The sequence below is a fragment of the Myodes glareolus genome, chromosome 14, assembly GCF_982192425.1.
Source record: "Myodes glareolus chromosome 14, mMyoGla1.1, whole genome shotgun sequence".
Classification (NCBI taxonomy): Eukaryota; Metazoa; Chordata; class Mammalia; order Rodentia; family Cricetidae; genus Myodes; species Myodes glareolus.
The window spans coordinates 32,346,091-32,372,490 of NC_142039.1; the positions used below are offsets into that span (position 1 = coordinate 32,346,091).

The following is a 26,400-nucleotide window of genomic DNA, read 5'->3' on the forward strand; positions in this document are numbered from 1 at the left end:
AGGCCAACACGAACAGATAGGTAGGGTCTGATTGTGTATGTGTGGGTTCTTGCTAAACTGCCTTTAGCAAGTTTACAAAGGAGTTTACAAAGATGAACACACACAACACGTGGGCCAAAAAGAAGGTTCAGAAGTCTGCTAAAGTTTGGCTTAAGCAAGGATCTTTGTCACAGGGTCCACTCTATGCAAACATGTTTAATAGGGTTAGATGGAGTATTATACCTGGACCCAGAATTATCAAAGCCTCTCTCTAGTTCTTAACAGAAGTATAAGGTCAGGCCCCAAAGCTATCTTGAGGGCAGCCCGACGTTCATCAATAGGGTTAGATGGGGTATTATACCTGGACCCAGAATTATCAAAGCCTCTCTCTAGTTCTTGACAGAAGTATAAGGTCAGGCCCCAAAGCTATCTTGAGGGCAGCCCGACATTCATCTCGGTAAACCTTTCCATTTTTCTTTTCATCCTTTAATTCCAGCAGGAGATAGGACAACATTGTACACACTGTCCATGCAAAACAGCTCTTGCTCCAATAGAAGTAAGAGAAAGTTTATTCTGAGGCAATCTGAGTGAACACTGCTTAGGAATACAGATTTGGGTTTCCCAGAAATTACCTGCTCAATTATGGAAGAGGTTTACGTGAGATCTTATAACCATAGAACAAAAGGCCATAAATCGATACATTTGCCAAATACAGGGAAAAAGACTTCAGGAGGGCAGACTACAGCACAGCCCGAAAACTCGCTGCTTCTACTCTTCGTTTGAGCATCGCTGCAAAGCTAGTCGTTGGCTAAGTTTAACAATACATTCCAAACGTTTTATGTAATAGCCACAGCGAGGTTTGGTCAACTACAGAGGCTGGTTGGTAATAAGCGGTTTCAAAAGAGCCTAAAAATAGTCTAGGATAGTTTTGGCTACTGATCATTCATCTCTCCGTAATGGCAAAGTTCTGTTAGTCATTCTGAACAGTCTTCGACACAGACGTGGCTTTTCCAGGGGTCGTGAGTCTACTGTAGGAAGGAGATCTTATGCGCCCACCTCGTAGGCTCACTCGCTGGAGCTAACACCGCTGGGGATGAGGGGGAGGCTCTCAGCTCGGCCGCCCAGGCCCCGCCCTACCGCTCTCGGCCCGCCCCCTCCGTCTCATTGGCTGAGATGCTCCACGCATCACGCTGGCGACCCCGGCGTGCCCTCCCGGAGGGGCGGGACTCTAGGTGGTCGAGGCGGGGCCCGTGCGCAGGCGCAGAGGAGTGGGTCTGTGTCCGGGCGGGGGAGGAAGGGGTGGTGTTCCCGGTTTCCCGGGTTACCTGAGGGGGCGGGGGTGAGAGCTCGCGCTGGCCCGGCAGCTGTGGCTACTCGGGATTCTCTTGCATCGGTGAGAGTGTGCGGCGGACCACAGAGCTGAGGTACAGGCGGCTGCGGGCTGCTTAGAGGGTCGGGGTCTCGACCTCAGCGGGGCATGGCGGGAAGGTGGCGGGCGGTCCGGGCGGGGTCGCGCCGCGCTGAGGGAGCTGAGGGAACCGGAGCGCCCGGAGCTCTGCCGGGCTGGGGCTCGCCTGCACTGGCAGCTCTGCACGGCTCTTGGCTGAGGCGGTCCCGGGCCCCGCGGGTTGTGGCGGCGGCACGGACCCCTTACTAACTTTACTCGGCCGCTCGGCTCGGCGGACCGGTGCCCTCAGGGGGCGCTTCACCCCGGGGAACGCTTGTCCGGGACCGCCGCTGCTCTCAGCCCGCCGGGTCCTGCTCAGCAGGTGACAGCGGGAGCTGCCAGGTTCCGGGCGTCCCACTTCGGGCCGCGGGCCCATCTGTCATCCCCAACCCGGTGCATCTGAGTCCTTGCTGTTCCTTCCCTGCCCGTGACATCTGCTGCGGGACTCCGCGTACCACCCTCCGTGGTTCGCGCTTGTCTCCGGAGTGGTGGCTCAGATGCTAATGGAAGGGGCATGACCTAGGGAGACCCCGTCGCCGCCGCTTGAAGGCCAAGGGTTCGTGATGGAGGGCTGGAGCCCAGGGAGTCAGGAAAAGCGTCCCCATCCAATCCTCAGAGGGATAAACAAAACAGCAAAACATTCTCGATGCTCAGCCAGTGACAGCCTTTGCTTGGAAGTTGATGGGGTGAGGGAAAAGAAAATTAAGGGTGTTGACTCGTGTTAAATACACATTTGTGTTGAGTTCTGGCCAGTGTTTCCTTAAGGATCGAATTCATTTTACCTTTACCCGAGGGTTTGTTTAACAGATTGATAGGGCATACTGAATTGAGGTTTTCTTCCTGAAGGTTGTTGGCTGGTCTGCCATTTAACTTCCACACTTAGAAACCCTATTCTACTAAAAATGTTGACTCTTAGCTTCTACTAATGTAGTTAATTAGTAGGTGAGATCGGTTTTTAAAGAGTTTTACAAGTAACTTTCCTGCTGATTGCTCTGCTGTCATTCACATCTATACATATAGAAAGGGAAAATGATTTTCTGGAATTTATTTTACATTAAGATAACTTTGTAGACACTAAATTACATATATAACATATGTGTTAAGTAAAGATCTGTTAAACACCTGTTATGGGACAGGCCACTTTTATAAACAGATAAATGGAACATACAGCCTACTGGAAGAACGTCAGCTTATAAATGAATAGAAGATGCCTTGTCAGATGATGTTAAGGACTACAGAGAAAAAACAGGGAAGAGAGAAGACAGGGAGCCAGAAATGGGTTGCAATTTGATTAGAGGTAGTTAGGAAAGGCCTGTTAGAGAAGATGAAATTTGGTCAACCGGAAGGAAGTAAGGGTGATCCTTGTTCTTTTTTAGGGGAAGAATGTGTAATGAGAAAGCCACTTGCATAAAGCCCTGAGGCTATAGTGTGGAGCTGGAGTGAGAGCTGGCTGCTAGTTTGGCCATGTTGGAGCCAGCTAAGTAAATTGTAGAGTACTGACATATTAGAAGGATAAGAGATCCTATAAACTTTTGTAGGGAAAAGAATTCTCTCTTTGAGTGTAAAATGATATAATCAAACTTGATCTTTCAAAGGGGCCATACTATAGCTAGTTGGAAAATACACCTCCTATGGGGGAAGGGGTTAGCAGGAACAGAAGCAGCGATACCTTGTCTGGGGATATTGGCATAATGCTGTTCAGAAATGACATAGGAATTGGTGGCTGTGGTGAGAGGTTATTGATTTTTGAATAGCTCATGTGTAGGATGTAGAGGGCGGTAACAATTTTGTCTTTAGCAAGAATGATAGAATAGGGAGATACTGAGAATTTTATGAGATGAATAGACTTGGTTGGGAGGTTAGGTTTTAGGCAATAAAATTAAGCATCCATGTAGCTCGAATCTAATTGATCTTAATAATTAAAAACCTGGAGTCAGATGTTAGGGGATGAAAGCCAAAAGATCAGAGAAGCAGAGCAGCCAGTTCTTACCTCTACAAAATCCTCAGATAAAGTGGGCAAGATCCTGTTTCCATGAATGCCATCTCTACAAAACCTCAGACTGAATCCTGAGCTCCCGTCTCCTGTCTGTCCAGACATATCACTTCCCATCTCCACCTCCATAGTGCTAGAATTAAAGGCGTGAGTCACCACTGCTTGGCTTTGTTTCCCTTTTAGACTGATTCAATCTTGTGTAGCCCAGGATGGCCTTGAACTCATAGAGATCCTGAGTGTTGGAATTAAAAGTATATGCCACCACTGCCAGGCCTCTATGGCTAACAAGTGTGACTATCTCTACACTATGATCTTTAGGCAAGCTTTATTTGTTAAAGCACAAACAAAATACCACCACACATCCAAGTGAAGATTATTCATAGTAGACATTAGTGAATTTGCATTGCAAAAACGTTTTATATTGCCTTGACTATCCCAGAAGCTTAAAAATTTTGCCCATAAATGGACAATTTTTATTACATGCTCGCTTACTTTTTTTTTCTTCCAGTGTTGGGAATCAAACCCATTACCTTGATCCTGCTAGGAAAATATACTCAATGAACGTTTCCTTTGGCTTCATATTCATTTTCTATTTAGTTCTTTTGAACCAATCTTGTCATTCACGTCCCCAAATGTAGCTTTGGTTTTATTTGCTTGGATTCAGTCCATTGTGTTTGTTAGTTTTCGTTGTAGAGAAAGCCATGTAATACAGAACTCCAGAGTATCTTTTATAGTCTGCTGCTATATTTAACTTGAACACCTTCATCTGCTTTCTCTTTTTTTCCTGAATTATCTTTAGATGCCTATTAAAAAGAATTTAAGCCCCAGAAATGTTATCAAATGTGGCTTTTCTTGGCCATTTGTAAAATTACAGTGTAAATTAAAAAGCATTTTTAAATGCTTTCCTAATAAGTCAGTAACAAAGAGAGATTCTTAATTTTTTTGTTTCATTACAGATGACTTGAAATAAATGGACCATCACATTATAAATGGAGACTTTTTAAAAAAACATCAGAGTATAAAGTATTAGACCATTATACTTTGATCTGTAAAACTTGATGGAATATCTCTCTAGTCCCAGCTACTTGGAAGGCTGAAACAGGAGGATCACATGTTTAAGACTGGCCTGGACAGCTTAGTAGCTTATTGAGGCTCTGTCTCAAAAATGAGAAAATGAGGTTGAGGCTGTGACATGGTGGTAGAGTGCTTGCCTGGCATGCACAGGGCCCTGGTTTCAATCTCCAGTACTGTGAAAGAGAACAACAACAACAAAAAGCTTGTATCAGAAAATACATGACTCTCAGTCCTGGGCTCTACACTTTAAACTGAAGAACAAGAATATAGATAATATTTTATAACGAATTTTCAACGTATCTATACTGAAAATACAGTAAACGCTGTCATATTAGTGAGTAATCATAAACTGCTTTTGGAGTCAGTGAGACAACTATATCCTCACTGGTTCTACTCATTTTTTGGTTTGTTTGTTTGCTTGCTTGTTTTCGCTACTCATCAGTGCCCTAGTGCCTTTTAATTTCCTTGACTTTGCTTTATAGTAATTAAGAGAGTTTTAATACCTTTGGAAATTTTTAATGTTTACTAAGGCCAAGTGCTGGAAAAAATAGAATAAGGAAAAAAATACCTAATAACATGAAATAGTAATGCTTAGAACCAAGCATCTTAATTAATCAAAAAAGAAATAAAATAATTTCCAAAGGGCTAGTTATTGTTCCATTCAAATTTTAGTCTTTGAAACCGAAATCCATACAGTGGATGGGAAAATGAGAACTACCTGTTTTAAATAAGTGGAAAAATTAGATGAGGAATAGAGTTATGCACACACATAGGCATGTTTATAAAACTGTTTCTACCAATCTCTGAAAAGTAAAGAGCTGTTTTCTATAGCGTATGACTACATAGCAATTAAGGAACATGCTATAGACCATACAACATAACTATACTACATGTTGAAAGCCAGACACATGTGCACATGAGCACACAGGCATTCATACACGTTCACAATATGACCAACAAAAAACCACTATGTACTTTGTAGTTCCACCTAGAAAGTGTGCTCTTTCTTATCTGTAGTGGCAGAAAGTGTATCAGTGGTGGATTGGGTATAGATAAGGTAAGGGGAGGAGACAAAGAAGGGAGGGATAACAAAGATGTCCTAGGAAATTGCAGGGAGTGATAGACAGGTTTCACTATCTTGATTATGACCATGGTTTCATGGGTGTACACATAGGTTGAAACTGAACAAATTATATGATTTAAAGCTGTCCAGTGTGTTATATGTCCTGCCAGTTACACCTTTATAAGTAGTATTTAAAAGCCCAAGCTTTAAAAGACAGAGGAATCTGAAATACATTTTACCAGATGAAAGAAGCCATTCTGAAAAAGTTCTGTGCTTAATTTTTCCAACTATGAGAAATTTCTGGAAAAAAGCAAAGCAAAACTTGAGAGAGAAGATCAGAAGATGAAGAAAGGGAAGACTACATGGGCAGAGAGCCCAGAGGAGTTTTAGGGCAGTACGATACTACAGTGGTGAATATATGTCATTACACGTTTGTCAGAACCTGTTGTATGTACAACTGTGGACCTTAATATAAACTTTAACTTTGGGATGAGAATGATCTGTCAATGTAAGTTTGTTAGTAACAACTGTTTCTGTGATGTGGTAGATATATATATATATATATATATATATATATATATATATATATATATATATATATAGCCAGAGAGGCTGTGCAATGTGGAGACAGCTATGTGTACTTTCTTTTTACCAATTAGTTTTGAGATAAACCTAAAACTTCTCTATAAAAGAAAATTATGTTTAAAGAGAAATTTTTGCCAGAAACTTGAAGAATTGCCATTTTATTTGTGTTTGTGTTTGTTTAAAGTCAAGCTCTACCAATATTACCCAGGCTGCCTGGAATTTCTGTCCTCCTTCCTTGAGTGTTGAAATGGAGGTGTGCACCATTATGTCTGGCAATTGTCTATTTTATGTTTCAAAATTGAAGAATTAGCAGGTGAAGCTGAGAAATTGTATATTGAAACTGTTGGATCCCAGGGTTTTTTGACATTGATTCTCAGAAAAAGAATAAGCCAGATTGTCAAGTGCTTTATGATTCATGATCAGAAAATATTGATTACTAAGACCAATCCAGTTTTTACAAAACATCAATGATCTAGCCTCATGCTCACATTACCAGAGATAACATAATAATAGCATATTCTTTATTATAGCACTTTACTGTGTATAGTACATGCACCCACTATTTTATTTAATTTTCCAAAAGTGCCCTCCACCACCCCCAGAATTAGTTTAAGATGGGAAAAGTGTCAGCAGTAGAAGTCTTAGCCTAAGAAATGGGATAAAGGAAAGAGGACTAAAAGCAGACTTTGAAGAGTATAAATTGGGTGAATAGTGATGTTGATTGTTCTTAATTAACAATTATTAAAATACAGGAACAGGAAATTAAATCCATCAGTTTTCAGTTTGATTTCTTTCATCGAAACAAGTTGCATAGAATTAAAAAAAATTAAGTCTGATCATGTAAAAACATCTTTATTCAGTAAATATAGTCTTCAGATACTTTTTGGAAATGTAGAGGAGACAATGTATGGAAGGTTGAGCTGGGAGTGTGATTGGCCAAAGGTGTGTTTTTCTTTAAGGAGTGAAATTAAAGATACTTGTGTGGATTGAGGTAAAGGGGCATACTATATAAGAGAAAGATGCTAATTGATTGAATATAATATGAGAGAAAGGAGAGGGTTGGGCCCAAGAGCAAAGGTTAAAAAGGGTTACTCAGAAGAAGAGTAACAATTCATCTTCCTGTTTGCAAAAGAAAGTGAAATAAGGGAGTTGGTTGAGGTGGAGTTGAGTACCCAGGATAGTGTCTCTTTCTGGTTATCTGCTGAGACAGAAAGAAAAACGTCAGTGGGGATATGCTTGGTGGAACCCTTTAAGCCTAGTGTATTGGGATTTCTTGTTTTTGTGGCTAATGAGTCCTGAAAATGAGCACCGATGTGGAGATGAAGAAGTTTAAACAAGGACTAGTGACCTAGTTACAGAATAGTGATGAATATTCTCCTAAAATTTGAAATCACAAATGTACAGAGATTATCAGAATGATTAAGTAGTTTTCTCTGTGGCCTGCTTTGCTTAGGTGAAGAAGCAAGTATGTTAAACTGAACCTGGGTGAGATTGGGAAAAAAAGGTGTAATGAAGAACCTTGGGAGAAAGGGTGGTGTGACACTGAAGAATGGAGGATGGTGGTGAACTCTGTGTGAAGGGTTGTGGCCCTTTCCTTCACAGTTAGGAGCTCTCAAGTTGGAAGAAAAGCTAAGCCAATTTGAGGCTGATACATGTGGATTGTGGATAAGATGAAGAATCTTAGTAAAAAAGGATCTGTGAGTAGAATTTAGAGATGGAAAAAAAGACACACAGATATGAAATCTTTCTAAATTTAAAATTCTAGAGTTGGGGCAATTTTAAGTGATTAGAGATAAAATACAGCTGCTGCTGCTGCTGAATAACCAGTCTTAATAGTAATACTAGTTCTAGTCACTGTACATGCTTTAGGAAGTGTATATTTCACAGCAATCCTATAAGGTGCATATTAGGACCAGTGTTTTGTAGGTGAGGAAACCAGGGCTCAGTTAGGTTAAGTAAGTAGCCTTTTGAGTTTATGTAACTTGAAAGTCTTTGTGACCAACTATTAAACCATGCTAACCTGCAAAGCAGACGACATGAGGAAACAAGGTAACACTTTAAGTCTAGTGCAGTAAGATTACTTGTTCTTATAGATAATGAACCTCAGAAGATCAGCTCTTGTGGAAAGCCTGTGGTATTGTTCATAATAAATGGTAATGGCCTACTCAGAGCTTGGCCAGTAGGTGACAACTGTAAATCTAGCCCTGAAAGATAAAATGAAGCTCTATGCTCGGCGAATACTGACATTTCTTTTCAGGCTGAGATCTTGGTGATGTAATGATCTTTATTGAGAAGAGGTGAAGGTAGAGAAATTCTTAGAAACAGAGGTAGGGCTTGGAAAAGAAGTAACACGGAAGGAGTTGAGGAGATAGCTCAGTAAAGTGTCTGCTTTGTTTGTGTGAGGCCCTAGTTTTGACAGAGCCATGTAAAAATGGTGGCCCTGGTAGCATGCACATAAGTACCAGCTCTGGGGAGGCAGAAGCAAGAGGATCCCTGGGTTTTGCTATCTAACCAGTTTGACCTAATTGGTGAGCTTCAAGACCCTCTCTCAAAAAAGGCAGATGATATTTCTGAGGATGTTGCTTGAGGTTATGCACATGTATACATGTTCTTACAAATAAAACATAGCAACAAAAAGTTAGGGAGGACTTACCTAGTGGGGCACAAAAAGTCAAAGGGATAGATGAGTAGGTAGGGCAGTCATACAGTTTATTGGCCAAATAGATGGTGTTTTGAGAACAAAGGGGTGTCATTACTCTTTGACAGACATAAGCCAGAACTAGGCTGAGCAAATAGAGGTATTTGGTCACACTAGTGTAGGTAAACAGAGGAATACTGGAAAGGGGTAGCTAGTGAGAATGAGTGCTATTAGAGGGGCTTGAATGGTGCCAGCTTAAGATAATATTCTCTAGTGTCATGGTACTGTCCCGAGACTTTCTGGCTACATTTTATATAAGAAAGTCTGGTCTCATCTTTGTATGAGAATTTAGGAAGTCATTAGACATATAGGTGACAGTTGTAACTTCAGAAGTGGCTGAGTTCATAAAAAGCATGAAGAGAGAGAGAGAAATCAGCAGGAAGAGGAGAGAATCCAGCACCTCCTCGGCATGAGGAGTTGGCAGAGAAGAATCCAACCATGGAGACTAGACAGTAGTCAAAGAAGGAAATATACAACATATAGAGGTATGTGTATGATGTATATGAGTACATATGTGATCCCTTAAGTCAAAAGAGAAGAGAGGGTTAAGGACAGAATGGTTATTGGTTATCATACGCTTTGTATTTCACAGAGAAGTTTGAACAGATAAGTACTTGGAATGTGCTTGTTGGAGTAGATTTGGCAATTAGAAGGTTGTTTTTTCTCTTGGCCTAAGTAGCTTTGCTAGAGGACTGTGAACAAAAAAGCCAGGCTGCAGTGCACAGAGCAGCGGTGAAATGTCTTTCCATTATAGACCGACCACTTTTGAGTAATCTTGAAAGAGGAGGGAGTTATCAATGGGATATTTCCTCTGCTTTAAACGCAAACAGTGAATAAGCTAATGGAGATGAGGGGTTAAAAACTAAAAGGGAACTCAGAGCATGTCATCAGAAAGTGTTGATGTCATTGCAAAGGCAACAGTAAGAGGAAGATATGTTTTATTGTTTTGGGCTTTTTTGAGATAGGATCTTATTTTGTAGCCCAGGCTAACCTCAGACTCACAATCCTACTTGTTTAGCCTCTTCTGTGCTGAGAGTCACTGCTCCTCGCTTTGGAAGATACATTTTTTTAAAACTTCCTTTTTTTTCCCCACATGCATCCAGATCCCACCCATCTCCTGTCCCCTTGCATCCACCCTCTGCCCCTACAACCTCCCCTCCCCTAAATAAAACAAAATAAAATTTAAGATTAAAAAAAATAAAAAGAAGAAGAAAGGGGAAATCTTGACCTGGAATCTGCAGCATGACACAGTGAATCATGCAGTAAACCCTTTTATTCATGTGCTTTTACATGCAGGCATTCATTGCAAAGAATCCTTGGGCTGGTTTGAGGCCCCTGTCTCTGCTACACTATTGATGCTGGGCCCTCGCTGGAACTCTTGAAGATATGTATTCCTTAAAAAAAATTAAATATGTATGTGTGATGGGAACCAAACTTGAATTCTCTGCAAGAACAAGTGTTCTTAACTGCTGAGACTTCTCTCCAGTTCTGGGAGATGTACTTTAAATAAATAAGACAAACTTACTCATTAAAAGTGTCAAATACTGCAATGGGTGGGAAGTATTTAATTTACATCTACTGTGGACTAAGTCTACAATTCTGTTTTCTCTGTACTGTTTTTAGAATGGTTAGCCATGAGCCACCCAAAAGATTGTTGGGATGTTTGCTATTTTCTGGGTTTATTTTTCTCCTTACACTTAACCTCTTTTTTAAAAGTTAACTGTGTTTTTACACATTGGAAATGGCTTTTTTAAAAATTAAGTATAGTAATCTCTGTTTATTTCCCACAAACAGAATTAAATTTGTGTGATTTTTAAATTATTATGAACTTTTAAAAAGCAATAATAATATATTATTTTTCCTTTTCTTTAACATTGATCTGGCCAAGTGTGATTTGCTGCAGTATTTATTAGTTCTGTAGTTGTCTTCACTCCTTAGGAAACAGTAGTCATAATTACATTCATTTTATTGAAGCAGCGGATCTATTAAATACATTGAGTTTGGGTGAGTGTGAATTCAAACAATGGTAAGAACAGTTTCCTCTTTTTATCAAAATAATGTGGCCTCTTTGAAAGGGCAGCAAAACATATTTATCAGTTCATAAAATGCATTCATTGTTGTGACTTCTGGTTATTCACCCATTGAAGTGGGAAATGCAGCATGGCCAGAGCAAGGAAGTTGTACTGGTGTAACTTGTAGGGCAGCTATGTGTGTCCGCCAGCTCCCTCATTACCCTGCTTTCTTTATTTGCTTTTTGGACTTCATTGCATTTTGACTGTGTGTGTGTGTGTGTGTGTGTGTGTGTGTGTGTGTGTGTGTGTAGACCAGAGAACTTCTTTGAAGTGAGATCTGCATGGTTATTTTAAGACAGATTTCTCAATGGTCTGGAACTAGTTGATTAGGCCAGGCCATTTGGCCAGTGGGTCCCAGGGATTCATTTGACTCCTTCTCTCTGCATTGGGATTGCATGCATGTACCACCACACACAACTTTTTTTTTTTCACATGGGTTCTGAAGATCAGACTGAGGTCCTCATATTTGCAAAGGAAACATTTTGCTGACTAAGCTATCTCCAGTTTGGCCTGATGTTTTAAATGTGAGTACATGTGTGTGTTAGGGGTTGGACACAGGGTCTTACATATGTCAAACAAGGGCTCCAACACTGAGCTGTATCCTCAGCTTTGTCTTGGAATTTCTTCTTTTGTTTGTCTGCTTTTGTTGTTTGGTTTTTGAGACAGGGTTTCTCTGTGTAGCCATGGCTGTCCTGGAACTCTGTAGACCTGACTTGCCTGGAACTTAGAGATCTACCTGCCTCTGCCTCTGTTGTGCTGGACCTGCTCAACTTGGAATTTTTTAAAGATTAAAATTCTTTGTTACTTTCTGAATTTCCTCTTAATAGTGTTTCCAAGCACAATAATGTTGATACTTTTTCTTGCATTTTTTTCCCTTTTAACTTTATTTAAATGTTTTAGGGACGATTTTTAAAGTCATTTGTTTCAAGTTACTGGCATAATCTTCTCTACTCCTTATATTTTACATTATTTATATTTGTCTGAGAGAAAGTGTGTCTGTGTGTAGTCATGGAGGTCAAATGACAACTTTCAGGAGTCTTTTCTCTCCTTCCTCCGTGTAGGTCTGGGGATTGAGCTCAAATTGTCAGTTTTGGTAGGAAGCTCTTTTACCTACTGAAACATATCACTGGTTTACTTATTTATTTTTGTAATATTTGTTTTGTTTGTATGTATGTGAACCTGAGTCAATGCAAGTGCAACACATACGTGATTGTGCCCACAAGATCAGAATAGGGTGTTAGAGCCCTTGGAGCTGGAGTTAAAAGCGGTTGTGAATCTCCTGATATGGGTGCTAGGAACTGAAATTGTGTCCTCTGCAAGAGCAGCAAGTGCTCTTAAATGCTAAGCCATCTTTCCAGTCTTACTCGTTATTTTTTTTTAATTGAATACTAGCAGTGTTGTTTTGACAAAACTTGGTCATACACACATTAATGAAACATTTGAAATATGTAATTTTAATTGTAAATGGATCTTCATGCTTGCTGCATTTTCTCAGTGGTGTACTATCATGAAAGTTCACAGTCTAAAGAAACATTTAGATATTTTCTAGTTTTTGTTTATTTTTCTGAATATAAGAATAGTAGGGAACAGGCTGGGCATAAGTGTCACAATAGTGTATTGGGAACTCAGGAGCCTAGGTCAGGAGGATACTAAGTTTTGAAGTGACGTCGGCTATATGTTTCAAAACAAACTGAAAAACCAACAGTTGAAAAGTGTGTGTGGGGGGATCTGTTCATAAAGGTTTGAGGAGAAATGAGCTCAAAAGTATCTTTTATTTTTAGTCTGACATTCATTCACCTGTACTGTCAACATCCTAAACATTTTAGTGTTTAATGTAATTTTATAGCCAAAATATGTATGGGTATCATAGGAGCCTGTAGAAATTGACTTTCAGTATGTAATTTATGTATAAGTTTAACTATTTTTCTTTCATCATCATTATTCTGAGAAGGTGTCTCACTAGCCCTGACTAGCCTATAATTCACTGAACTTTAATTTGAGGCATATCTCATGTTTTAGCCTTGTAAGTACTAGGATTACACATGTGTGCCAAGTTTACCTATTTTTCAACATAGTGATAGAAACTAATTGTGATGATATACAATGTGTTGGGATTAAAAAAAAGGTGTAGGTTAGAGTTGAAAAACCTTTTCCCAGAAAATGTTTGTTTCAGTTCTTCTAGCTCCTGTGCTCACCTCCTGTAACTAGTCTTCATGGATGGTTAGAGAGCAGTTGAGTCAGCAGCTACGTCTTGATTTGACTCCGCTCTTACCTTTCTTAGCTTGAAATATAACAGGAAATGCACTTTTCTATAATTTCTGCACCAACTAAATTCTTCTTTCTTTGAAAGAGTAGCTAAATGTATTGTCTGTGTACACATTATAGAAGAATAAGAGGAAACTAGTGCTGTCTAAACTTGCAAGGTATAGTCTAGGTTGTCTTCAGCCTCATCATGGCCATTCTGTGTAGCCTCCTAAGAGCTAACATAGGCTTGAGCCTCCTACCTGGCTTGCAAGGTATCTTTAAAGTTTGTGAATGTCTACGTTTAATATTTATAGACCTTATTTTGTGAAATCTTTTGCATGTGTCAGAAAAACATGTAAAACTTAATTATTATGATATTGCTATAGAAATTATTTTTATTTTCATTTCACATTAAGTTCAGACTTAAAATTGTTTTATTGTTTCTTCAACAAGTATGAAGATTTATATGCCTATAATAAGAGTTTAAGAACTTCTTTAAAAGCCTGTATAGTTTTTAAATTATAATCTTTAACATAACATAAATGATATAGAAGGATTATCCCACAGCATATACCAACCTTTATTCCAAAAGTTTTTAAAATATAGTCAATTTTGCTAAGGCTTTTGTAGTTTGTGTAGCACCTTTTTTAGTACTTGACAGTTTGCTATGAAAATTTCTTGGTTATTTTTCCTGCATGTATATCTGTGTACGACATACAGGCAGTGCTCAAAGACGCCAGAAGAAGGTGTCAGATTCCCTGGAATGGGAGTTAACAGATGGTTATAAACTACCATGTGGATACTAGGATTTGAACCCAGGTCCTTTGGAAGAGCAACCAGTATTCTTAACCACTGTCATGTCTCTCCATTCCCTTGGTGACCCTTCTTAAGGAAATGTAATTTGGTTTATAAAGAAAGAATAATACAATTGTGTGATACAGTATGATGAATGATAATATAAAGGCATGTAGAAAAGAAATTAATAATGATTTCCATGGTGAGAACAAAATGATAAAACAGTGAAGCAGAATATAGGAGGTATATGTACCGTTGGGGTGGAATTGTGGAGGAGGTGGTACTGTGTGCTAGGTGTATAGAGAGATTGGAATACTAAATGGTGGAGGATATTGCATACTCAGATCTAATGAAGGTACTGGGAGTCGTATTCCCCATGAATTAGAATGCCATTTGCAGTTTCAAGGACTCTCAGTGACATTTTTTTCTTTTTCTTTCTTTTTTCTTTTCTATCTCTTTTTAAATAGCAGTTGTAAAGATTTAGTTTGGATGGAAAACAGACCAGAGGCAGGTTGTTAGAGAGAAGATGAGAACCCAGAGGTGCTTAAAAATAAGACTAGAGAAGAAGGAACCAGATTCAGTGATGATGATAATAGCTAATAATTACTCATCTTCAGATTGTCGGGTACTTGTGTTCAGCATGAATCTTCTCATTTAATTTTAATATCCCTGCCTCACAAATAACTCTTCCTAAAAACTTACCCACATAAGAAACAAGGGATCTCCTGGGAAGAAAAATGAGCCAACTTCAAATAAAGGCTGTGTTCATTCATCCCCCAAACCTTTACTGTAAGAAGGGCTTAGGAAGAGGAATTCAAGTGTCCAGAATATCAGAGCTAGTGAATAGTAGATCAATAGTGCATCAACAAACAAGAAGAGAATTGCCAAGACTTGGTTGAAGCACTGTTTTGGTTCCTCTTTTGAGTGACTGTCTACAAATTGGAATAGGAAGGAGAAGATGGTTTGTTGAGGGCAGTCAGTAGACTGCAGAAAGAGTGGTGAGTCTGACTCTGTCTCTGACACTTTGAAGCTCTGTGATCTTGGACAGCTGCCTAACCTTACTGTGCTTCTGTGTCCAATATGTCTAACAAATAAGGGCACTCACAGTACTTATTAAATGGTTATAGGAATTAAACCAGTACAGTATGCTTACAGTAGCATCAGTCATTGCAAGTGTTAGCTAGTTCCTCACATTATTACCGTTCTTTTGTAAATATCTCAATATCTGTCTTAAGGTCAACCGAATTAATCAGTATAAAATTCCTATCATATTCCTCTCAGCAAGCCAGAAGAGATTTGCTGAGTGGGCCTTCATAGTTTCATTTTGTATAGTCTTAATAAAACCATCTTTATTTTATTTTATTATGTTATATTTTTAAAGGTAACATTTCTCTGTATAGCCCTGGCTGTCCTGGAACTTGATCTGGAAGTGTATTAGGCTTACCTTGAACTCAGAGATCCTCCTGCCTCTGCCTCCTGAGTCTTGGAGTGCTGGGATTGAAGCTGTGTGCTACCTCCTCTGGGCTTCTAAAAACATCTTTTATGGGACTCAGAGTCAAACACAGGTTTCACCTGAGAGATCTGGTTACCCAATTCATTTGTTTTAGAAAAATAAACTACTTGTTGAAGGGTTGAAGTCTGTTGTGTTTTGGTGCGATTTCCTCGAAATTTCCATTAGAATTATGCCTTGCTGCCATGGCCTGGGTTTCATTTATTTCTTGAGGGCCTAGAGTGGCCATTTCTTCTTAGACCGACTTTAAGTTTTAGGGCCTTTGGAATAGAGTATGTCATTATGAGCTGAGAGAGGAGGGAGGCAAATTGTCGGTATTGATTGACTTCATGAAATATGGAAGGAAAAAGAAATTGGGTACTATTGCTTTCTTAGATTTCTGCCCTCTCTACAAACATTATTCTAAGTATATTTATTTTGAGTGTACTTTATTTGAACAGCCCACATGGTTCTACATAAATTGAAAATATTTCATTAAACACAGTTTCTGCTGTGACTTAGTCTAAATACACAATACCGAATAAAGGAGCACCACCACCATTTATTAACTTTTTACTCCTTGAAGATTATCATAGCTCCATATTTGTAATGTGGAACATCTAGGTCACAGCCAACTTTGACAAAACCCTGCGATGCTGAAATTCCAATAACAACACTTGTTAAGATATAAATAATTTTTTAGGAGAGATAGCATCCTCCCAGGTCATTTACTTGTTTGTATAAAAGAAGAACAAGAAAACATAAGGGAAGTGATACTTGTATCCCTCTTTCCTTTGGCATCAGATAATGATGTGATGTTTCTTGACCTTTGCCCATAGCCTGGCCTCTTTACCTGTGCTGTAACATAATCATCACTTATTTTCTCTGACTTTCCCCCTTTATTCATTGCTTCTGAATTCATCATTGCTGCTATGATGGTTTTTCCCTTGTAGACACATTGGTCTGCCAATAAATTGGCTCTTTTAGGGGAAAGAAAACAAGCAAGACCCTTGATAAAAGCCAGTGAGATGGCTTTACCTGGAAATTCTGGTGACTTTGTGTTCAATCTCTAGAACCCATGCAAAGGTAGAAGGAAAGAACTAACTTCACAAAGTTGTCCTCTGACTTCCATACACACATCCCCACCTGCTATTATTTATGCACATATACATTGATTAAACAAAAATTTAGAAACCTTGAATAGCATTTGTCCTTTTTCATGGTATAGATACTCTTTCTATGGTTGAATTGCTTGGGAGAAGGGCCAGGCAGAGCCAGTCAGAGATATCTAGTTGTACCACCAGCCTGTTTCTTTCTTAGAACCTAAAAATATGATTGTGTTCTCAACAGGTCTAAAACAAAAGTGAAAACTAAATGTTTTTTAAAAATATAACAACAACCTTTCTTTACCCGTGGCTTCTCTCTGTAGCATCCTTTTTTTGTTGTTTTTGTTGCTAGTCTTGTTTTCTCAAAAGACTAATCTATATTTAGATTATTTCCTTATTCAACCATGTTTTAGAAACTGTGAGTAGAATTGGCATGCTTGTTTTAAGAAGTTCTGGGATTGAAATGCTTGACATAGTGAATTTAATTGTAGTTACCATAGAAAAGTTCATCACTGGCCTAATGGACAGAGTTGTGGCTCGCCTGCCAGGGGACCAGTGTGTTTTTGTCCTGGCAGCCATTCAGCACACATACCTTAGCTCTTCTGCTATAGGACACCCAGGTGGCAACACCAACAGCTCAGCCAGCCATTTAGAGAGCTGTTCTGACTCTTCCTTTCTTCCCAATGCAATCTATCATCAGAATTCTGCTTATTAAAATTATACTCTTCTACTTACTTAGGAAAAAAAAAAGGTTCCACCTTTTACTTGAAATATTACAGCAGTATCCATATTGGTTTACATGGTGCTAGATTTTTTTTCCTGAAATACTACTTCTACTTTACTACAAGAATGATCTATCTACTCAACATTAGCTGTGCTACTCCAGCTGGACTTTCTATCACCTGTGTCATGGCTGTCAGGCCTATTCAGAATTTCCTAGGAAGTTTTTTTAAACATGTTGATGCTGGGCCTTCTTCAGTTTAGATTAGTCTTTCAAGGTGAAAACATGGCAATTCTATAGATGATTCTGAGACCCACTAGTCAATAGATTAAATTCTTGGTATAATGTCAAAATTCTCTCCCCATCTTTTTTTTTAACCTACAATTCCATCCTCATTTTTCCTCTATCTTACATTACAATTACGATACCAAACTTCAGTGACTTAACTTGAACTGCTCTTTCTGTCTATAATATTTTTATTTCCTCATTTTCTCCTCATTTTTCCATCTTACACTTAAAGATCCTTTAGCCTAAAGATTGCCTATCTCAGGAAACTTCCTGGACTCAAATTTGGGTCAGGCTTCCTTAGCAATATTCAAGGTCCTCTGTTCTGGCTCTCCTTTATCAGTGTATTGTGAACTTATTGAGGGAGAGACCAAGATGTGTGTGTGTGTGTGGGGGGGTATGTGTGTCTCGTATTCCTTTTTAAAAAAGAGTTTGTTTATTTATTTAGTTATTTGTTTATTTGTAAATTTTAGTGATGTGCATCCCATGGCACATACATACAGGCCAGAGCACAACCTGCTGGAGTCAGTTCCTTCCTTGTACTTCTTGAGTTCCTGAAATTGAACTTAGGTCATCAGGTTTGATGAGGAGCACTTTTATCTACTGAGCCATTTTGCTGACCCAGTTGGTATTCTTAATTCAGTACCAACTAGATCTTCTGTAATTATAACAGAAAGAACATGGAACTAGGCTGATGTGTTAAATTAGTTCTTGTTACTGACAAATACTTGAGAGAAGCAGTTTAAAAAGAGAAAAGATTTATTTGGGTTGTAGTTTCAGAGGTTTCAGTTGATGGCTAACTTGTCTCATTGCTTTGTGTCTGAGACAAGGCAGAAAACCATGGTGGGCACGACCATATTAAATAAAGTCTACTTACTTCATGATAACTAGGAAGCAGAGGTATCAGGAAGGGATCAGAACCAAGATACTCCCTTCAGGGGCATATTCCCAGCAACCCACTTCTTCCAGCTAGCCTTGCTGTTCAGCTTTTCTACCTCCTGAGAGTCTGTTAAATCTGGGACCTATCAGTGGATTAAACCAGTGATTGGGTCAAAACCCTCCAGATCCAATTGTCTCTGGAAAAATCATCAGATATGCTAAGAAGTATGTCTTACTGGTCTCCTGGCCATGTCCCAATCCAATCAAATTGACAAGATTAACCGCCACAGCTGGGATACAGCAAACTAAGGTATGGAGCAGCAGAGACTGGAGACATGATTCAACAGGTAGAAACATTTGCCACAGGAACCTGATGACCTGACTTCCATCTCTAGAACCCTCGTAAAGATGGAAGGAAAACTGATTTTACAAAATTATCCTCTGATTTCTCCATGTGTGCCATGGCATGTGTTTGAATGAGAATGACCTCCATAGGCTCATATTTGAATACTTGGTTCTTGATTGGTAAAACTGTTTAGAAAGGGCTATGGCCTTCATAGAGGAGATGTGTCACCTGGGGTGGGCTTTGAGTTTTCAAAAACCCACACCATTACCAGTTAGCGCTCTCTCTGCCTCCTGCTTGTAGATCAGATGTAAGCTGTTAGCTACTGCTCCAGGGCCATGCCTGCCTGCCTGCTGCTGTACTTTCAGTCATGATGGTCACGGGCTCACTCTCTGAAGCCATAAACCCCAATAAACTTTTCTGTAAGTTGCCTTGGTCTTGTTGTCTCTTCACAACAATAAAAAAGGTAACTAAGACATACTCTTTACATGCAATAATAATAGAACTGAAATTAAAAATATGAATCTTGTAAGGTGTAAAGAGATAAGGTGGTAATAAATAGATAAATAAGGTGCCATGGATATAAGTTCTGGAAACAAAAGTGATCATACAGTAGTCATAGAGCTTTTATGGAACAACTGGAAATATGTAAAGGAAAAAGATAGGGAAATAAATTAGGTAAATGGACTGACTTTAAAATAGCATGTGCAGAAGGAGGAAAGAAGGATATGAAACCAAATAATATACACATACAGACCAAAAGAGAAATACATCCCAGTAGAATAAAGAACTGAGATTTTGAAACAGGTTAATCTGACCTTTTTACTTTGTAAAGAAGAGAATGAAAATTACAAATATATGTTGATATCCAGTTATGCCAGCAGCATTTGTTGAAGATGCTTTTCTTTTTTCCATTGTATAATTTTAGCTTCTTAGTCAAAAATTAGGTTTTCATAGGTGTGTGGATTAATATCCAGGTTTTCAATTCAATTCCATTGGCCAAATTCTCTGTTTTATGCTAATACCAAGTTGTTTACATTATTATAATATGAAATATTACAAATATTTCATAAATATAAATAAAAGAGCTATTATTATAGCTCTATAATAGAGCTTGATGTCAGGGATGGTGATGCCTCTGGAAGTTCCTTTATTGTATAGAATTGTTTTGGCTATTTTGGGCTTTTTGTTTTTCCATATGAAGTTGATTATTGTTCTTTCAAGGTCTGTGAAGAATTGTGTTGGAATTTTGACGGGGATTGCATTGAATCTATAGATTGCTTTGGGGAGGATTGTCATTTTTATTATGTTAATTCTACCTATCCAAGAGCATGGGAGATCTTTCCATTTTCTGGTATCTTCTTCAATTTTTTTCCTCAAAGATTTAAAGTTCTTGTCAAACAGGTCTTTTACTTCTTCGGTTAGTGTTACCCCAAGATATTTTATGTTATTGGCTATTGTGAAGGGTGATGTTTCTCTGATTTCTTTCTCAGCTTCTTTATCACTTGTATATAGATGAGCAAAGAGGTCAAGACCATGATAGGTACACCCACGGAAACAGTTTACCTGAGCTAATGAGAGCTCACCAATTCCAGCCGGACAGGGAAGGAACAAGCATAGGTTCAAACTAGTCCCTCTGGGCAGACTGAGGAGCCACTGCCAGTGGCACCAGGATTTATCCCTACTGCATGTCCTGGCTTTTTGGGAAACTACTCTCTTTGAATAGATACCTTGCTCAGCCTAGATATAGTAGGGAGGGCCTTGGACCTTCCCCAAAGCAATGTGCCTTACCCTCTATGAGGAGTGTAAGGGGGTGTGGTAGTGGTGGTGGGGTAGGTGAAGGGAAGGGGAAGAGGGGAGGGAGTGGGAACTGGGATTGGTATGTAAAATAAAAAACGATAGATTGTTTTCTTTTTAAAAAAATAATAAAAAAAGAAAAGAGAAAAAAAAGAAAATTACAAATAAATTGTTAAAAATTTGACCCTGTAATTGGATTCAAAGAACAAACAAAAGTTCTCAGCTTTTGTTCTTTGTCTTCTCTAACACAGAGAGAATGACCTATAAGCAAACTAATGAAGGTAAAAGTAAGACAGGTAAAAGGGAGACAGAGGCAGATGTATCTCTGTGAGTTCAAAGCAACCCTGGGTTACACAAGATCAGTGCAGAAACAGATCCAGGTGGTGGTGGCTCACACCTTTAATCCCAACACTAGAGAGGAATATAAGCTGAGATGAGACAGGAACTTGCTCTCTTTCAGTCTGAGGATTTCTTAGAGGTAAGAGCTCTCTAGTGACTTGAACCCCAATATCTATCTGTCTCTGGGTTTTTATTATTTGCTTATTTTTATTATTTTGTTTTATTATTATTATTTTTTATTGCTTCGTGCAGAGTTGCAAAATTTAAGAGAATATAGACTTCAGTGAAATTGACATTACCCTCACAAATTTTTAGATGACTTTAAAATATTGGTAGATGTTTACACATGGGGAAGGTAAGCAGTTTCCTTGGGTTCTCTAAGAATTCATTCTAGATGATACTAGTCACCCTGCTGCCCCACCCCCTTCGAAGGCAGATGATGTTGCAGTTGTAATGTATCTAGATTTCTGTGGGCAATTAGCTGAGCTGCTGTTGTACTGCTCACTGGTAGTGTGGGCTGCATCTACTCTCTGACTCTCAGAAAGCTCCATGTAGTCTCACATGGCTCCTTGTTTCTTTTCCAGCCTGCTTTGTCTTCCAGAGCGTAGAATAATGTGTGATGAAGACTGTTTGCCAACACACTCAAGGTAACTTTTTGGATTTTAAGTATTTTAAAACATTTAAAGATCACTTTTAGTTTTCTAAAAACCTTGCTATTAAAAATAATCCCTTACAGCCAATAAAGAAACATTTCCCCATGTCTTTCTGGTAAAGACTATAAGAGAACAGAAAGCTAAACAGAAGCATCTTGTTGTTCTCAGAAGCAGGAAATTTTCCTTAGCATTCTGGAAGTAGCCTTTGTTGTATTATACCCAGAAGAATTTCATTTCATTTAAAGAATTCAAACAAAACAAGGAATTCAAGAATATGACATTTGGTGAGACTTTATCATTATTTGGTTTTGGGGTTTTGAGTTCTTATATATCTTCAAATACCTTTCACACTGATAGGAAAGTTATAAATTGTCTGTAGAGACGTTGAGTTGTATATGGGTGGCATCCAGCCATTCCCTAGATTCTGTTTAGCAGATACTTGTCTCATTCTCCTTTGTGGTTAATTTGTGTTTTATGTGGAGGTAGGAGTTGGAAAAGGAATAATAGAGTGTTGTGGCTACGTTTACAGCTCTGTATTCCAGGATTTCCTTCATCAAGACTCAGTTCTTAAAGTTAGGCATCTATTTCTTTATTTTTATTCTTAATGTTTTTATTAATTAAGAATTTTATGCTTACATATATTGTTTTGATCAAGTTCGCATCTCATTCCTTCTACTCCAATTCCTCCCTTATCCCCCCCACTTCCCTCCCAATTTCATATGCTCTATTTCTCTCTTTTTTAAACCCAGAGTTCACTTAGTGTTGCTGATATGCATAAGTGTAGGGCCATCTACTGGAATATATGGAATCTCTCAGATACCACATTCTTGAAGAGGAGTTACTCTTTTTCTAGCAGTCGTTAGTTGTCAGTAGCTCTTCAAGGGTGGAAGTTCCTGACCACCTTCTCCCTTCATTCCGGGTCTTTGTCTGGCTTGATCTTGTGTAGGTCTTGAACCACTGTCAATTTCTCTGTGGAGCTTCCCTGTTGTATCAAGGAAAACACTGACTATAGGCACTTACTGCTTCTTTTTCTTCTTACAACCTTTCTATCTCCTCTTGTTCCATCCCTGTGCCTTGGGAGGAGGCGGGTGTGGTATAGATGTGCCATTTAGATTCATAGTCTCTTATTCTCTGCATATTGGGCAGTATGGCTATTTGTGTTAAATTGTTACCTATTCCAAAAGAGACATTTTTCTGGTCAAGGTCAAGAGATACACTAATCTGTTGTTATAAAAATAAGGCTTTAGGAATTGGTTCTACCTGTATGAGATACACAGCTCTGCCCCATTCTCAGTTTGGGGGTAGGCTATGGTTGCCCACTACCTGTACTGCCTGTATAAGGTGTGGGACTTTGCCCTGTTCTCAGGTCAGTGGGTGGGTGAGTGGGCAGGACTACCTGTGAGGTGGTTCTAAGAGATTCTCAGCTGACTAGGATTTTTTTCTTTGAAGTGTGCTCTTGAGATCACGAATAATTTGTTGCCAGTTATATATATCACATACAAAAACTGGTTGCTGATATTTTGCAAGAACTTTTAAACATTATTTGTGGTTTATTATTGCTACTAATGTATTTGCATCTTTTTCTTACAGGTGAAGGCTTTTGCTGAGACAGTTTCATCTAATTCATGAACCAAAATATTAGGCATTCTGAATGTTACAGAAGTGTTGAAAGACTGGTAAGTAGAGTAATATTAGCAGTCAGAAGACTGGGGTCAAGGTGAAATTTTAGAGTTACATAGTTAGAGTAAACAATTAGATTCTCTATAGGAAAGGTGTATATTTAGGTTGTATAGTTAGTATTTTTATAGCTATGAGCATGTGTAACCTGTAAAAACATGCATGGTAATAAGTACCAGCTAGTGTGGATGTAGCTTTCCTGTGCTGTAAATCTTGGTTTCTTTACACATACACATTCACAAACTCACCCGAACATCTTCAATGCTAACACCAATTCTGGATGTTGGCTGTGTCTCATGTTCTATATCTTTTAAAAACATTTGTGTGTAGTGTATGTGTATTTTTATCTATGTGCTCACATTATGTATTCTGTATACTTTTCTGAATATATGAAATATTAGAAAAAATTTAAGGAAAATATATGCCTGTCTGCTCAGCTGATATTCAGAATGGCTGGAAAATATTCAGGTATAGTCAATATTTATTCAAAGAAGTAATGAACAAAGTAGAAATACCCTCTAATGACATACTAGCATTGTGTTCTGCTTGTGTGCAGGTAGGATGTCACTGTTATATGATTGCTACATAGGAGAATTCACAACTTTGGCAATTTGTACATAATGGTAATTTGTTACCCAGAATAGTAACTCTAGTCAGTGATGATATATTATATTCTTTAAAAATGTAAAACAGACCAGGTTGTGATGGTGCACACCTTTAAACCCAGCACTCAGGAGGCAGAGGCAGGCGGATCTGTGAGTTCCAGGATAGCCGGGGCTACAGAGAGACCCTGTTGGGGTGAAGGTTGGGGAGAGAAAGTAAAACAGTGAACCTTGGTGTTCTCATTGTAGCATAACTGTGTGAAATAATAAAATTGTTAATTAACTTGATTTAAACATTCCACAGTGGGGGCTGGAGAGATGGCTCAGTGGTTAAGAGCATTACCTGCTCTTCCAAAGGTCCTGAGTTCAATTCCCAGCAACCACATGGTGGCTCACAACCATCTGTAATGAGGTCTGGTGCCCTCTTCGGGCCTGTAGATATACACACAGACAGGATATTGTATACATAATAAATAAATAAATATTAAAAAAAAAGAATGTGTGCTCTTCTTAAAAAAAAAACATTCCACAGTGTATTTGATAGGTATGTTTTAAAACATTGTGTTGTGTACAATAAATGAAATTTTGTTAATTTAAAAAAATAAAGAGTAAGAGCTCTCAGGAAAAGTTTTTTTTTAAATATTTAAATACTTTCTTGTATTATATATGTGCACCATGTGTTTGCCTGGTGCTGCAGAGCCCAGAAGAGGGTGTCGTATCCCCTGGTACTGCAATTACAGTAGGTTTTTAGGTGCCACGTGGGTTCTGGGAGCCAAATATAGGTCCTCTGCAAGAGCAGCAAGTGCTCTAAAATGCTCAACCTTCTCTCAGTCCTCCAAATTACTTCTAGCCATAAGATAAAACTTTTCTGAAACTCTTTGAGTACTATGTTGTTTATGATTTTTCTTTTCTGAGTGTACATTTTTCTGTCTTCATTCCCTGCATGTTTTACCTTGCTATTTTCCTTAATGTTAAAGTAACACATTGCTTTTTATTTGGTTAAAAGTGGCATAAGCTAGACAGCTAAAGTTCTTCAGTTCTTACCTGACAGGAATCACCACTTCCTGCATTAACGAAGTGTTGGAGTTTTAGGAGAGTAAGCCAATGACTGGGTAATATCAAGAAATAAATCCTATGTTTGTCGGTGTCCAGCCCCAACATAAATCATTTCTTACCAGCATAGAGGTGAGAGACTATTAAAGACACAGTTCACTTGACAGTATCGGGAGGGAGTTTCAGTGATCATTCAGATCCTGAAATCACCCGTGTTTATTTTTCAAACAGCTTTTATATCAACATAAACTGAGGGGGAAGGTAACAAAAACTTCATTAGCATTCTGTTTCCTAGGTAGTGGGGAATGACTTAAGTCATGTCTTGCTTATGTCCATTTTGTCACATAGGCTGAAAACACTTTTTCCCCAGGTGCCCTCATAATTACAATGGAAGGAGTAGAACAACAGTTGCATATCCTGACCACTTTCAGGATGGCACCGGCTTGGCTTTACGACCAAAGGAGCAGTGCCAGATGCACTAGTTAGTCTCCGACCATCAGACAAATGTGGGAAATGGCCTGCATTCTCGCCTCCCACATATGTTATGTTCTATTATTTATTCTATAGTTTAAGATTTATTTGTTTTCATTTTGTGTGCAAAAGTGTCTTGTCTGCACATGTATGTACATCAAATGCTTGCTTGGTGCCCAGGGAGGCCTGAAGGAGGCCTTGGATCCCCTGGAACTGGAGTTACAAGGCAGTTGTGAGTTGCCATGTGGATGATGGGAACTGAATCCATGTCCTCTGCAGGAGCAGCAAGGGTTCTTAACCACTGAACCATTACTGTAATCTTCAGTTTATATTTTTAAAAGAGCCACTTACCTGTTTTAAATATGCAAAGTAATTGTTTAGTCTGTGTAAGAGAGAGAGTCAGAACCTCCCTTATCTATCACTGTTCACCTGTGTCTTCTCTCAAGCGCTGTCACTTATGCCTACCTATCTGTGCAAAGGCATTTCAAACCCTGGACAAGTACTGCCATGTAGGCATTACCTAATGAGGGCAGAACTGTGCCTGAGAATAGAGGAGAGCTAGGGATTGATATATAACAATCTCAAGTCACTCTATAAATCACACATATTAAAGGTAAATATATATTCATTTAAAAACTCTTTTATATTCTTTTCATTTAATAGCTCTGTCATGAGTACGGACAGTAACTCATTGGCACGTGAATTTCTGATCGATGTCAACCAGCTTTGCAATGCAGTGGTCCAGAGAGTGGAGGCCAGGGAAGAAGAAGAAGAGGAGACACATATGGCAACACTTGGACAGTACCTTGTCCATGGTCGAGGATTTCTGTTACTTACCAAGCTAAATTCTATCATTGACCAGGTAAGTCAAACAATTGTTAATCAGTCTGTTATTCCTGGTCATCAGTTAGTAACTTGTAGATTTTATACTTTTTGAGAATCTCTTTGAGTTAAAGTCCTATCTGTTAGGTATTTCTTAAGATGAGCCTCTCTGCCGATACAAATAATTCCAATAAGACCGAATTAAACCGAATT

At 38.8% G+C, this 26,400-nt stretch overlaps 1 protein-coding gene across 1 annotated transcript in view; it reads left to right on the top strand.

Annotated features, from left to right (window-relative positions):
- The first annotated feature begins 1,278 nt into the window (after positions 1 to 1,278).
- Lyst (lysosomal trafficking regulator) overlaps positions 1,279 to 26,400 on the top strand; it is a 154,363-nt gene continuing 129,241 nt past the window's right edge. The window contains exons 1-4 of the mRNA XM_048460925.3: positions 1,279 to 1,403; positions 21,494 to 21,556; positions 23,153 to 23,238; positions 26,029 to 26,227. Of these exons, the coding sequence (XP_048316882.3) occupies positions 26,036 to 26,227 (192 nt within the window). The 5' untranslated portion in view covers positions 1,279 to 1,403; positions 21,494 to 21,556; positions 23,153 to 23,238; positions 26,029 to 26,035. The remainder of the gene's footprint in view (positions 1,404 to 21,493; positions 21,557 to 23,152; positions 23,239 to 26,028; positions 26,228 to 26,400) is intronic.